Source organism: Piliocolobus tephrosceles, chromosome X (genome assembly GCF_002776525.5).
Source record: "Piliocolobus tephrosceles isolate RC106 chromosome X, ASM277652v3, whole genome shotgun sequence".
NCBI classification, from domain to species: Eukaryota; Metazoa; Chordata; class Mammalia; order Primates; family Cercopithecidae; genus Piliocolobus; species Piliocolobus tephrosceles.
In genome coordinates, this window is record NC_045455.1 from 77,189,479 (window position 1) to 77,205,355 (window position 15,877).

The 15,877-nt window shown below is 40.3% G+C and overlaps 1 protein-coding gene across 2 annotated transcripts in view; it reads left to right on the forward strand.

Annotated features, from left to right (window-relative positions):
* The window catches only part of LHFPL6 (LHFPL tetraspan subfamily member 6), a 259,074-nt gene extending 249,363 nt beyond the window's left edge, over window positions 1-9,711 (forward strand). For both annotated transcript variants that reach the window (XM_023208873.1, XM_023208874.1), the window contains exon 4: window positions 8,545-9,711. In XM_023208873.1, coding sequence (XP_023064641.1) covers window positions 8,545-8,663 — 119 coding nt within the window. In that variant the 3' untranslated portion in view covers window positions 8,664-9,711. The remainder of the gene's footprint in view (window positions 1-8,544) is intronic.
* Window positions 9,712-15,877: the final 6,166 nt, after the last annotated feature.

Sequence of the window (15,877 nt, forward strand, 5' to 3'; positions counted from 1 at the left end):
GAAGCCCTTCATCAGCTAAGGCTCAGACAGAGTCAAGGTAGGGTCAAAAGCACTCAGTTTGGGACCATTTCTAGAGCCAGTTTCTCCTGCAGGGAGCATCAGTTATCTGTTCCTCAAGCAAACTTATATTAGACATCACATTCCCACATCCTTGAAGATGCATTGCCAAAGGTGCCAAATGTGGTTTCATTGGCTCAGGATTTGGAGCTGTCAAGTCTTTGCAAGGTGCAGACCTTTAGTAATTGAAACCATGCTCATTGAACATGGGCATTGTTCAAAGAAAAACTCTGGCTGAATTGAATTTAAAGGAGTTTGAGTAATGAACAATTCACAAATGAGGCAGCCCCCCGAATCACAACAGATTCAGAGAGACTACAGGGGTGCCTCATGGTCGGCACAAATTTATAGACAAAAAAGGAACGTGACGTACAAAGATCAGAAGTGGGGTACAGAAGCAACTGGATTGGCTACAGTTTGGTGTTTGCTTTATTTCAATACAGTTTGAACATTCAGCAGTGTATGAGTGGTTGAACTATGGCTGCTGGGATTGGCCAAGACTCAGCAGTTATTATGGGTGCACACACTTAGGTTTCATTCTTGTCTGCCTATTAAGCTAGGTTACAGTTCATCCACAAGGTTTCAAACATAGAAGTACAGAGTTATTCTTAGGCCATATTTAGTTCACTTTAACAGCATGTAGTCTTCTAAGAAGACTGGCAAATTGAAGGGGTAAGGTAAAATATGTTTTATTTTTTTCTTGGGCGTATACATGCCAAGACAAGTACTATTTAACAAGTGAGAAAAAATGCGTTTGATTAAGATCTTTTTTATACATGATCTGAGCACAGGAAAAAACTCTGGAATCAGTTTGACCCAAGTTCCAAGTTCAAGCTTTGTTATTTATTTGAGATACTGGGTAAGTTACTTATCCTTCAGTTTCTGCATCTTCAAAGTGAGAGTAATGTTGGAAAGGATAAACAGACCAAGGATCCAAGACAAAAATTGTTAAAGGAGAGACCCCTTCATAACTTGTAACCTTTCACTCGCTGTCTATATATGACAGCTGTTATAGGACTATTAATTTTGTATCTCTATTCTTAGCACAAGTATAATGTCTGATATGCATTCATGCCACAAATGTGTATCGGTTACTGTGATCTGGTCATCGTACTGAGTGCCCGAATAGAACACTGAAACAAGCAGACAGTCACACTCGGTAGGCTCCAAAATGTTAATTGAACACATTAATGAAAAGCCAGAGGTTAAACTCCAGTGTCCTTAAAAGATGAAAAGATCTCCGGAATGCCATTGTTGTATGTAATAAGACTGGATTCTTTGTACCTCTCTTTCTGTCTCCATCACTTCCAAAAGCTATATTAAAAACTAATTTGAGCCACCCTAAGAAATCAGCAACAACCATCCCCACGCCTATCTCTACTCTGGGGCTGCCCTGGAATTCCGCCACAGTCTTTTTCTATCGACTTGGCAGGTGGCTATGGTATGCTGCTTTCTGTCCCGTTAACCTCTATTTTATCTGTCAAGAATAGTATTCCCCATTGTTGAAAGCAGCAATTTGCCAACCAAGCAAGCTTGGAGTCCTGTTTGATGGAGCATTACGGAGAGCAAAAGGGAAAGTTTAAACAGATTTGCTTCTCTAATTTCCTGAAAGGATCACAGACAAAACTTGCCCTCTGGAAAAATGCTTTCTGTTTGCATTATAATAACAAGCATTTATTGCCATGACATGGGCAGAGCGAGGCCATGGAAGAATGGTTCTGTATTTCCTGGTTTTATTTAGTTTCATTACTACTCATGAAAAGTACGCAGAAACACTTCTTTTCTATGACTGTAAAACATGGTGCTAATTTCTTGTTATTGAGCACACAGGTTTTAACAACAGGATCATGCTCAGAGAGAAAAATCTGTTTTTCCTTTTTCTTTGGAGAAGTTCAAGGTGACAAGCCTGTGCCTGGTAAACCCTTAATCTCTCACAGAATTCTGGATGTTTTGCTTTCACATTTATAGTTTTATGGAAAAAAAATCCTGTTGTATCTGGTTTATTTCATTAAACTGAAGTTCTACAAAACATGTGTGTAATATACAAGGAATGCTTCAGAATAATACAGCCGATGTGAGTGATATGAACTGGAAAGTAAGCTTCATGAGACCAAAGACTCTGTATTGTTCCCTGCTGCATCTCCAGCTTCTATAACATACCAAAACAGGTAGCAGGAGCTTACGATTTATTTGTGACTGTTCCTATCCAACAATACAAATGACAATTTCAAAGAGGGAATTTTCAGGCTTCAAGCTCTCGAACTCTAGAGGTGGTCATACCTCAACCCATCCCTTGCTTTACACCCAAAATGGGATCCATCTCTTACTTGAGCAATACTTTAGCAAGACCCAAATCTGTCTGCATTTCTCCGTTACATTTCCCATCCCCTCAGTCCAAGCATACTGTTCCCTGGCCCCCCACATTCACGCTTGGCTCACTCCTGAACATCTGCAGGTCTTGGCTTAGATCTCACTTCTAATTTAAGCTTCTCTTTCACTGACCTGACCACACTACATAGATCACTTGCAATATGCTGCCTTCGCATCCTGGATTTTTTCTACAAAGCATGTATCACAATTATCAGTATATAAATGTCTCAGTATTGCTTAATGCTTATTTCCTTGACTAGACAATAAGCTTCTTGATAGCAGGAATTATATCTATATTATTCCCAACAAGCTCCCAGTACCCAGTGATTCATTCATAGTTGGAGCTGGCACTCACTGAATGTTTGTTGAATCATTGAATAAATTGAGAGAGGGAGCGAGGAAAGGGAAAAGGAAGGGAAGAAGAAAATCAAGAATCAGGGTTGGAATGACAGTATTTTTTCAGATTTGCTTAAATTCTACTGATACACCTTACTCTAACTAGGCTGATCCTGACCATTTTTCCTCAAAAGACATGTATGCATATGTACTTTTGTATGTTTTTTGAGGCTAGTTTGATTGGTTGGCTATATCTCAGTATAATTTGTAACACTAGAACAAATTCATATTAAACCACTTTCTGATTTAATAATTATTTTTAAAATTGCTTAGTAAATGAAAAAGCCTTCATGTATTAAATGAAGGACTTTTTTTCTTGTAAATCACATTGAACATTAATAGCTCATTTTGGACCTTAACTGGCTGTTGAATTTTAATCCTAAATTTTGTAAATCATACACACAAACTTGCATATATGTCTGATTGATGGCCATATTTTCTTATATCCTCAAACATTTTTCTGCTATTATGGTACACTCCTTAAAGATCTTTACTTAATTTCCTGCCAGTTTTCATCTGATAGATATTTAGCCTGATACATTAACTACCTGTTTTGTGACATAAACACGAATGGATCCAGATAACAATGACTAGAAATTACAATTACACCTGAGCAAGACAAGAAATTGGATTTGCCCTAGGAAGAGGGTAGTGTGGTGAGAGCCGGAGCCAGCTGGTGCTGAAAGCTCTGCTCTGCCTCTTTCAGGTGACAGCAGGGCTTGGGGTAGGTGGGTGGGGTGGTTTAGTTTCTGACAATGGTAGAAACTTACAGATCCCTTGATAAAGAAAAGCAAGAAAGTCTTTGTTCATTCACTCCTGTCTTAGATCTGGTTCCCCAGAGTGGATCCTGAGATGAGGATTTGTGTTCAAGTGATTGAGGAAATGTGCCGAGGGAAAGCCAGTGGGGAAGTGGAAAAGCAAGATGGGGAAGGAGTAAACGCCCAGCAGGGTGCAGTTTGTCATCTGAGAGCTCAGCCTCATCCTGAACTCACAGTGCTGGGAACATTCATTATCATTACACTGCAGACTCTGTGCCACCTGGAGGGAAGAAAGCCAGGTGTGCACACTCCAGTACAAGTCCATTGCTGGCAGTGGGTCACACCAGGGGGCACTTCAGCTGTCAAAGAGCTGGGACAGAGTCATGCCAGTCACTCATGGGTCCTCTGAAGAGCGTTGCAAATATAAGCTGTTAGGATCCAACAGGAAGCTGGAGATTGGGAGTCCAGAACCAGCAAAGGGACACAGAGGAACTGGCTGGAGAATCTACAGCATTGGCTGTAGCTCCCCTGCCACTTACGAGACGCTGAAGCTTAAACTTCTGCTATTTTATTGACTTCTCTGCCAAAAACAAAAGCAAAACCAGTATTATCCTCTCTCTCATTAACCTCTGATAGCCAATCCTTTACTAGCTTCTTTTTCCATCTTTGTTTAATAAATGTGTCTATTGTCACATACACTGTTTTCAAATAACTAGCCTCAGCAACTTTTTCTTAAGTGCCAAATAATTAATAAAGAATTATATACTCTACTTTTCATGTTAGGTTATGGAACTATGTATAGGGCAATACATTATTAATAATGAACAATTGATTGTGTTCTGTGTTATGAGCCCAGTGCTAAATAGATGGACCACAAATTTTGCCGACTCTTTGAAATGTTCTCAACTATTGGTCATCTCTTCTCTACCTATTAATTTCCCCTCCTAGATGTATTTAATCCAGCTAAAGAATAATTCAAATTGGAGATTATTCCCAAGACTCACAACCACATTAGTTCATGGTTGTCAGCAAATCTGACCTGTGAAGGGGGACTCGGTTACCCGTGAAAAATGCGTATTCTATCAGTATTAATGGAGGCCATTGTGCCAGTGAGACCTACCCAGAGGTGGAGAGGCGATCTTTCAGAATCTGTTACCCTGTTAAATTTAACACACTCGCTATGAGACCGGAAATACACACTTGGTTTGGGAAGTTCTCTCCAAAATTTCAGTGCCAAAACAGGACAAGAGTTACTTTTAAAATAAGATACTAGATTTACTGTTTTTCAGGTATTAGCTGCCTGCCTGCTTTGCTTCCTTTCTACTTTTCTTTTACCTTGCCTTTCATTCAACAGTTATGTATTAGGTGCTTGCCATAGGCCTGGCATTTCCATAATCTAGAAGTAGAATTTCTGGGTGGAAGGAATCGTAAGTGTGAAGCTCTCATGTCAGCAACAAGGCTGATATGCTCCAGAAAAAGTGATCACTGTGGCCAGAGATAAGACACAGGAGAGAGCGGTCATGAGGTGTGAGAGGTCAGCAGACATTTAAGCCCTCATAGGCTATAGGAAGGACGTTGATTTTTGAGAATTCATTAAAGGGACTTTTGTTTTTCCTTTTTTTCTTTTTCTTTTTTTTTGAGCCAGAGTTTTATTCTACCATCCAGGCTCAAGTGCAGTAGCGCAATCTTGGCTCACTGCAACCTCCGCCTCCCGGGTTCAACTGATTCTTATGTGTGGGCCACTTGCACTAATTTACTCTGTATGCTTGATGTCTGCGTGCTTACGTAATGGCCTAAGAGCTTCTAAGATGTGGAGGCTCTTGATCGAATTCGCCTGGCTAATTTCTGTATTTTTGGTAGAGATGGGGTTTCACCATGTTGGCCAGGCTGGTCTTGAACTCCTGACCTCAAGTGATCCACCCGCCTTGGCCTCCCAAAATGCTGGGTCATTACAGGGTTTTAAGTAAGAGCGTGGCTTGATCTGATTGATTTTTTAAAAGACAGCTGCCTACCTTGCTGTTGGTGATGATATAAGAAGAATCAGGGAGACAAGAAAGCAATGACAGCAGACCAGACTGCCTGGAGGATGATGCAGGCATTTGAGAAGGGAAAGGATACAGGATAGATATGGGCGAGAGTGGCAGAGGGCTTGCTACTTATTAAGGAGAAGTCCTGGAGCAGGTTATTAAACTTTCCTTGGCCTCAGTCTTCCCTTCTGAAAGATGAGAATGATACTCATGTACTTGCCACATTGTGTTCCTATGAAAATTAAAGCATTAATGTTTACTCCATGTAAAGCTTCATGACAATCTTGAGAAAATGGTAATCAAAACACATTTGCTAGTTTTTAATTATTCATTGGACGTGGAAAGGGAGAAACCAGGGATGACACCTAGGTTGAGGACTGAACAACACAGCTTGATATCTGTGTGCTTAGGTAATGGCCTAAGAACTTTCAGGACGTGGAAGCTCTTGATCAAATTTTGCTGCTGTTGACTCATGGTGACCACAAGCCAGTAACGCCCTTAGCTCTGTCTTGCCTTGCCTTTTTATGTGTGCATGGGGCACTTGCTAACTAATTCTCCAGTAAATGTCCAGTGAAGATCCAAAGTTTAACTGCACCTTATACCTAACAGTCTTGGTAATTTTCAGCAGGGAAGTTATTAATTTTTCACAAATGAACAAGGTAAAAGTGGCTATGTTCCACGGTGAGCAGAGCTATGCAAACCCAGCCCCATAGGCTGAGAGGCTGAGAAAAGAGGTGAGGAAAGAGGCTGACATGTCCAGTTTCTCAGAAAAAAACATTTAATAGGGACTTACGAACAGAAGCCATGTCTCAGGCAGCTGCAAGATGGTGGATCTTTGCACCCGCCCTCCAGAAAGCAGCCTTTACATAGCAAGCTTTTAGGGTACAGATACATGCAGCTGGTCACATCTCATACTTTCTTGCCGAAACTTGTGACCTCTAGGAAGATGAGATAAACATCTTTATGAAAGGTTATCTATGCCATAGGCATTGTTTCTTTATGGGGGGTTATCTACACTATGGGAACACCTCGGTATGCAGGAGTCAAACGCTGGTCTTCATTGAGGTTTCACTTCAAGATGGTGTCACTCTTGCCAAGCAACAGGCTGTTTTCCTGCAGACTGCTTGTGAAAAGAAGGGATGTGATTTTTTTTTTTTTTTTTTGAGATGGAGTCTTGCTCTGTCGCCCAGGCTGGAGTGCACTGATGTGATCTTGGCTCACTGTGACCTCTGCCTCCTGGGTTCAAGTGATTCTCCTGCCTCAGCCTCCTGAGTAGTTGGGATTACAGGTGCCCGCCACCACGCCTGGCTGATTTTTTGTATTTTTAGTAGAGACAGGATTTCGTCATGTTGGTCAGGCTGGTTTCGAACTGCTGACCTCAGGTTATCCACCCGCCTTGGCCTTCCAAAGTTCTGGGATTACAGGCATGTGCCACTGCGCCTGGCCCCGTGATTTTCAGTCTGGCTTTTATGTTCAGTGACTGTGAAATCCAAATGTCTTGCTGTTTATGTTTGTATCTAATGCAATGCAAAACAAGAACCAAAAGGAGGAACATGGTTGCTGTTCAAGCATTGTCTGATAAGATGGTAAGACCGGCTGAAAAATGAATTAGAATTGAAGCAGAAAGTACAGTGTCCAGTATAAGATATAGAGGCCTTCTTTACTGTGCACACAAAAAGAGTAACTTGGATGTCATTAAGAAAGAAAAAGCTAATGAATGCAAAAACCCATTCCATTAACCCAAATAGGGTATCTGGGGACGCCAACCTATTCTTGGGATCTGGAACGCGGGTTTGAGTCCTGGCTCACTTTATTCCAAATTATAAGCATATGACTATGGGTAAGTCACCAACTTCTTTAAATGCTGAGAAGCATTTTTGTCAACCATGTTGAGCTAGTACTCCACCTTATAATGTTGATAAAAGAATTGACAGACAATATAAATCTACTTATTATATTTTTAATATTTTGAGTGTGTTGACTTTTTTTTTTTTTTTTTTTTTGAGACGGAGTCTTGCTCTGTCGCCGAGGCTAGAGTGCAGTGGCCGGATCTCAGCTCACTGCAAGCTCCGCCTCCCGGGTTTACGCCATTCTCCTGCCTCAGCCTCCCGAGTAGCTGGGACCACAGGCGCCCGCCACCTCACCTGGCTAGTTTTTTTTTTTTTTTTTTTTTTAGTAGAGACGGGGTTTCACCAGGTTAGCCAGGATGGTCTCGATCTCCTGACCTTGTGATCCGCCCGTCTCAGCCTCCCAAAGTGCTGGGATTACAGGCTTGAGCCATGGCGCCCGGCTGTTATGACTATTAAGACTAATCCAACTGTGAGAAATCAGGACCCATTTGGACACTTATCATTATATTTTCATTTAAATGACACTTTATCTTCAAGGTGAGTGTTGATCCCAGAAGAATCTGGGAATTTTTGTTTTCTGATTCAGACAGTAGAGAGTAAGTCACTTGAGGATTCCACATAAATAGCAGTATTCACCTTAGCATTAGCCATTATCCTTCAAATGGGTTGCCTCCTCAAAATGGCCCTTTTGCAGAAGGATTGCATCAACATTTGGATTTTTTCCCTAAAGTACTTTGTTATGCAGGTGAGCTTGGGTGATGTAAGTTAGAATTAACTCCTTCATCTCATATACCTGGTTGCTGCTATTCTTCTCTTTTTTTGAAAAGGGTATGGATATTGGTGGAGGGGACTAGACTTCTCTTCGCCAGGGTGAGAGGTAGACATTGAGATCCTTCTGAAATGCACCCAGCCATTCTTGCTTTCTTCACTGGCAAGATAACTTTCAGCACGTTATGATTCCATTTAAGCGAGGATACCATATTCCTAATGGGTGCTTCAGAACCCACACACTGGAAGCAATAAAAAAGCCTGCTGCAAAATCATCCTCATCTGTGTCTTTCTTCTTTCCCTTTCCTTTGTCCCTAGGGAAGTGTGAAATCGGCTGGGCCTACTACTGCACGGGAGCAGGTGCCACTGCCGCCATGCTGCTGTGCACATGGCTGGCTTGCTTTTCAGGCAAGAAACAGAAGCACTACCCATACTGAGATGGAGCCACCAAGAGCAGACAGAGGAGAAGACGGGCCGAAGGGGCTTGGAGAGGTCAAAACATCCACCTACCTTCAAAAGGTGGAATAGTAGTTCTAATCCAATACAATGCTAATAAAATGAAACCCGATAAAATCAGGAACATGATATAGGAAGGAAGGATTATAGGAGATTTGTGGGGCGAAAAAAAAGGAGAGTGTAGAATGATGGAGAAAAATGGACCAAAGCCTAAAAATATTGCAGGGCATCGGGTGGTTCTATTCCACAGAGTATTGTTAATATACAACACACACACACACACACACACACACACACACCCCAAATCTATATATGCAAACAAGGGTTTGGGTTTTAGTTTTGTTTTTGTTTTTTTTTTTTTTAGGTGAAGACTCAGAAAATCAAAAGGGCTAGTAGAAACAGTGTTATGTTGGGAAGCAGGGTACCCCCAAAAATGTTCCCTGTAGGTCACGGCACTCCCGAAAGCACACAAGCACATACAGACATATGCATCCCCACACACACCCATGCACAAACGTGGATCATCGCACAGACTTTACGGGAGGTTTAGTGGTGCATTTCTCCTCTGTTTTCTTTTTAATATACATTTAAAATACAGTATTATCACTTTATAAAGCATATATTAAACCCAATAAATGGACCAATAAGCCAAACTATCAGTATTTTGTATATCCTGCATAAACTCTAATTTAGTTCCTCAACATATTTTCAGTGTTTATGCAGACCTTTAGAGTTAAGCCTTTGTATTTCCATGTTATTCAACAATATGCAATATTTCTCTGAGTAGCTTCTGCTGTGATATTCTTATGAAGAAAAGGGGCACCTTTCTGTCCACTGTAGGAAAGAATTCAGCCGAAGATATGAGAATAACGAGAGACATTTTCCAGTCATTGGATCGTGTTTTCTTTTGTCCATTATTGTACTGTGCTGTACCACATTTATTTCTATATTCATTTTGTAAAAAATTTAAAAGTGCTATTTTGTTTGTATTTGAAAATCTCTGTGAATAAATTCTCTCTTTGATCAATAGCTAGATGAGTCATGGAGTGTTCATTCAGTTATTGGATTTGCCTCCTTAATTTCTTCAATGTAGTTCTTCAACTACTATAGTCTTGTAAAATTTCCTTTTCTCTTTTAAGGCCTCTCATTAATTCACTCACTAATCATCCAACGAGGCATTGTTCTAGGCACAAGTGTATTAAAAATGAGTAAGACAGTTTCTGCTTTCAACATGAATTCTTTGCAACCAGAATTCTAACTTCCTGCTTATTACGTTTCAGTCATAACCAGATTCTGAGGAGAGAAGAACTGCAGGTCTGTTTTGTATTAAGTTTGAGAATATGGGTGGTATTCAGATGTGATTTAGGGCAACGAGAGCTAGATTGTTGTTCAGGAGGTGACTGGACTGACAGTCTCCACCATGGTGACATGACTGTTACAGTTGCCAGTCACTTGCTGTTCCTCCAGCTTCTACAAAGTGCTGGGTTTCTTCTGTACTTCCGTGTCAGGGAAAATTTTCTATCACTGCCCTTCAGGGATATTGGCCCTTTGGAAAAACTTATCTCAACAGCCCTGCCCCTCCAGCAGAAAGTTTTCACGGAAGAGAAGGGTTTGGACCCTCACATGGCCCCTTAACAGAACTAGCTCTTTCAGGGCTAGGCGTGATGGCTCACGCCTCTAATCCCAGCCGAGGTGGGGAAATCACATGAGGCCAGGAGTTTGAGACCAGCCTGACCAACATGGCAAATCTCTGTCTCTACTAAAAATACCAAAAAAAAAAAAAAAAAAAAAATTAGCTGGGCATAGTGATATTGGTGCTCTCCTGTAATCCCAACTACTCAGGTTGAGGCACAAGAATTGCTTGAACCCAGGAGGTGGAGGTTGCAGTAAGCCGAGATTGCAACACTGCACTCCAGCCTAGGCAACAGAGTGAGAACCTCTCCCCACCAAAAAAATAAATAAAAAATAACAAATAACAAAAACTGGCTCCTTCAGGAGCAAAGATTGCATACTGGATAGTGGATCTAGCCTTTTGTTTAGTAAGCCTGAGTTATTGTAGCAAATCCTTAAGAATTCAGTTTCAATTAGCTTCTAAATTCATTGTACTTTTCTGATTTGGAAATTGAACATTCTGGCTATTTAAGCATGTAACTATATTTTCTATGCTATCTATACACATTTATCAATTTAATTTGAATATCTGACTATTCCACTTGCTTCTAGTACTTTTAATCATCCAGGATGAGAATCCATGCTGCTCTGGAAGAACAATACAGGATCTGACCAATAAAATTCTACACTTTCTGAGGCTTTGTTGGTGTGGAGAAAGTCATTCCACTCTCAGATGCTTAATTCATAATGTGCTGAATGTGATTTGTGTCTCAATTGTCTGCTGAGCAGGGGCTTCTCCATTCTGTGGTTTCCTGCAGAGAAGAAAAGATTGCACTTTGCTTCCTCAATTAGCCCATTATTTTCATGTATAGCTGGTGCTTTTCAAATTTCTTTTAACTGCACCTCCCTGTCAGAATAGTGTTGTGACTTCTTAGCTCCCATTATCAAGTTGGAGTTCTCTAGGGAATTCATTAAGGTCTAGTTCCTTGGACAGATTTAATGATGACATTGTCATTTTTATGTAGTTCATGTGATTTTAGACATTAGTGAGCCTCACTAGAATAAAAGGTCAGCCACTCTACATGGCAAAGTCAAATGACAAACTCTTATATGGCAATGGCAAAATCTGGCTACTCGTATGATTTTTTTTTTTTTTGCTTAAGATGTCCCTGCATTTTAATAGGAACATCTAAGTTATTAAGAATTACATATACTGCTTTTGAAATGAAAATCACAATTCATAAGGTAATAACAATAACAAAGTCAGTGAAAAGTATCTATTCACAGGATTCTTACTGATATACACATGAGAGGCCATAAAAAGCTCAATTTTCACAACCTTAAAAGCTTTCATTGCTTGCACATGCCTGTGCAGTAAGTGGGGGAGTTTACCTTGTTTTTAGGAAGAGAACATGACATGCAAAGAAGTGAATTGATGAAATTTAATTGACTCTAGTCATTGAACACCTGCTACTTGGTAGGTATTCTACTAAAAACAGTAAATAAAACACAGCCCATGCTCTTAAGTCAGTCCTAAGCTCATGGAGAAAAATGACAGGAGCATCAGTGATTACCAAATCATATGTCAACTGATTCTCAAAGACAGCGAGGAAGCTCCTCCCAGGTAAAGAATTCTACACAAAGAGGTATAAAGAAAGATGAAAGATGATATATTACAATGCTCTGCTCTTCAAAAATCATCAAGAAAATGAAAAGATGTGTCAAAGACTGGAAAAAGTTATATATCTGATAAAGAGCTTGTATTCTGAGTACATACATGACTCTCTCAAATGAATAACAACAAGGACAGCTCAATTTTTAAAGGATAAAAAAGTGAATGGGGTATTTCCCAAAAGACGATATACCAGTGGCCGATTACACTGAAAAGGTGTTCAACATCATTAATTGAGAAGATAATGAAACTTTGAGAACCACAATGAAATGCTGCTTAACATACACTAGAATAACTAAAACATAAAATACAACACCAAATGTTGCTGAGCATGTGAAAACATGGCTGGAAAAGCGATAGGTACATTTTTATTTATTTAATTTATTTGTTTATTTGATTTTTTTGAGACAGAGTCTCGCTCTGTCGCCCAGGCTGGAGTGCAGTGGTGCAATCTCGACTCACTGCAAGCTCCACCTCCCGGGTTCACGCCATTCTCCTGCCTCAGCCTCCCGAGTAGCTGGGACTACAGGCACCCGCCACCACACCCGGCTAATTTTTTGTATTTTTAGTAGAGACGGGGTTTCACCGTGTTAGCCAGGATGGTCTCGATTTCCTGACATCTTGGATCCACCTGCCTCAGCCTCCCAAAGTGCTGGGATTACAGGCATGAGCCACTGCGCCCGGCCCAGTACATTTTTATTAAGTGAACCATAATAATTCCCTTCCTAGGTATTTGTGCCAAAAAAAACAAAACTATGTTCACAAAAAGATTGTATAAGACTGTTCATTTCAATTTCGTTCATAATAACCCTAAACTGGAAGCAACTCAAATGTCCACCAGCACATACATAAATTGTAGTATATTTAAATAGTGGAATACTACTCAGCAATAAAAGGAATGAACACGTGGTATGCACATCAACCTGGATGAATCCCACATTCTGTTGAGCAAAAGAAGCACAGAGGAAAACTAATACATGGTCATAGAAATTAGAATAATGATTACCCTCTTATGTGGGTGGGGGAATTGACTGGCGAGGAGAAAACGGGGCTTTCTGGGATGATGGAAATGTTCTACGTATTGATTGGAGTGGTGTCCACATGCACGTATACACTTGCCAAAAATCCATTGACTACATGCACTTAAAGACTGCACTTTATTGTATTCTAATGGTGCCTTAACCAAAGAGAAAAGCATGGAGGGCCTTAAAGGTTAATGGAGCTGTGGGTCATCTCACATGGCAGCAGTTGTATATTTGGTCAGGTGGAAGATGAAGTGGGAGAAGGGCCGGCAGTGCTTTGGGTACCATGCTAAGAGGACCAAAATTTAAAATGGATATTGGAGGCAGTGGGAGGATCTGACATAGGCGAAGATGTGGCATGAACAACTTGGTTTCTTGATTAGATCTCTGGTGGAAGTATTGTGAGATACTGGGTGGCAGAAGTGGGGAGAGAAATTGTTACAATGCAATCATTCCACCAACAAAGTGGAACATCTACAATGGTCTAAGTGATTAGGAAAAGGAAATGAACAAATATGGGGATATCAAAGTGTGAAATGATAGGGCCATCCTGCATCCTGGCTTTCTGTTCTCTAAACCCATGTTTCACAGTAGTGAAACAATCAATTTTAAAAATCATAAATCTCATTCCTCTGCCTCAGTGATTCTCAATTCTCTTTTTCTGACTGGTCTGTATGTGTCTTACCACCCTGTCTCTTGACACTCTCCTCCTTATCTATCGGGCCTGATTACATCACTGTCCTCCTTTTTGTTCCTTCAACTTGCCAAGACAACTTGGGTCTTGTAGCGTTTGCACTTCTGTCCTCCCTTGCATAGAACGTCATCCTTCGCCTCGCTTGGCCTATGCAATCCTCTGTGTAAGTGAGGTCACAGCTTAAGTCCATTCTTCAAGGAAACTTTGCTGACTTCTCCCCAGTTCAGAGGAAGTGAGCTTCCTGGTAGACCCACCTATGACAGAGTTGCAATTAATTAATTACTGAATTGTCTGTTTTCTCACTTGAGTGTTGTCATTACAGGGACAAGTTTCATGTCTCTCTTACTCACTTAGCACTGCCTTTGTCTGGGTGTTTAATAAATATTTACTGCATGACTGAGTGAATGTAATGGCTATATTGTATCTGAGGAATTTCAGCCACATGCTTACGTTGTATGTCCTGTTGGAACATGGGTTTGTTGGTAGTTATGTCTGGGAATATCAACTGGTGTTGGTGTTGACTTTTTAATGATATTCTCTGGAAAATGATATGACACATGAATTCCTCAAACGAGATATACAGAGAAAACATACATCTGATGTCCTGTGAAACTTAGATCTTAAATCTTCCTTATCTGATTGCTCTTAGCAGTCTTTCAGAAGAAAAAACAACATTAAGGACAAGAATGAATACAAACAATTGCATAGCATGTCTGGAAGGAGTTTCCTAATCACTTTTTCTCAGGCCCTTCTTAGGAAAGCAAAGCAGGGGTCAAAGGTGACCACAGGAAGACCTTTAAAATGGGACTCAAAGGAATGTTCCCAGCAAACTAGGCTGAAAACTGTGCCAAGAATTAACTCCATATGGGGAAATCTTACAAACTGCAAAATCCATTTGTCTGTTTTGCTCCCGTAAACACAAATTAGAAGTCTATTTGCTTATATTGTGAAGATTGGCTTCTTTTATGGTATTGTTCTATAATGTCTTGGAGGCAATACAAGAGATAATTTATGCATTAAGAGATTGCCAATAATCTCTCAGGCATTAAAATGATCAGATATTTCCTCCCAACTTGTATGGTTTATTTACAAAGCAGATGCTTGGGCCTAAGGAAGATTATTATTCAGGAGACAAGGTGTAGGGCCCAGTATTCAGCACTTAAAAAATAAGTTAAAACATTAAAAGATGGAGAAAGCCATCAGGAAAATAGACCAAACGCATATTAATCCTCTTCGTTCATGGAGACCTGGGTCACTCCTTTTATCTACCATGGAAAGTTCCATCTCTGACATCCTCTCCACAGGAGAGATCAGTGATGTTGGAGGGTGTTCACGGATCTCCTGCTGAGGAAATGGGACATCTTGAGCTGTAAGTGGAAGTGAATACCGTTACAAGTGAGGGAATAAAAAACAGATAGCTTTTTGTTCCTCTGAGCAGTGGATCACATTGTTTTTTCAGCACAATTTACTAGCATAGATGTGCCTTCCTTATTTCTTTATTTTAGGAAAAAAACCTAAATTTCTTTAACAAATAAGTGATGGGTAATAAATAAAATGGCATTCTCTAACACATTTACTATATAAATGTATTTACAATATTCTGACTCAAAATGTCTTAGGAGCACACCCTCTTTCCAAAGGAAGATCCACTTGTAAATCTACTTTCAAGTGAAAAGAACAAAATGTTGCTCACTTGGCCATTCTTGAACAGAGCTGCTGTTTGAAACATATGACCCATATATTTTGGTATGAAGTTAGGATTTAGAAACGTAATAAGTTTTTTGACTTTTTGGTAAAAATCAAGGCTGAGGAGAAGAAATGTGACTTGTGACCAGGAGTGAATAGCATTGAGCTGCCAGACAAATAGGTCTTTATCAATTATATTTTGGAACCTGTCAGGAGAGAATTCAGATGTCTTAACTCTCAGACTCCCTAGGACCTCATTTTCTTTGGAGGATTAAGACTTCTTCAGAAGAGCAGAACATTCCAGAGAAATGGGGAGGAGGCTACTAAGAGTCTTTTACAACACAGTTGAATCTGGAGTCTTAGAGTGGAACTGAAAAGAATAGGAAATTGAAAAATTCCAAAAATTTGACCAAAAACCATTGAGCAGATGCATTTTCAGGGAGAAAAGGTATGTGTGCCTGCACGTGTGTCTGTATGCCTGCATGCGTGTGTGCCTGCATATGTGTGTGC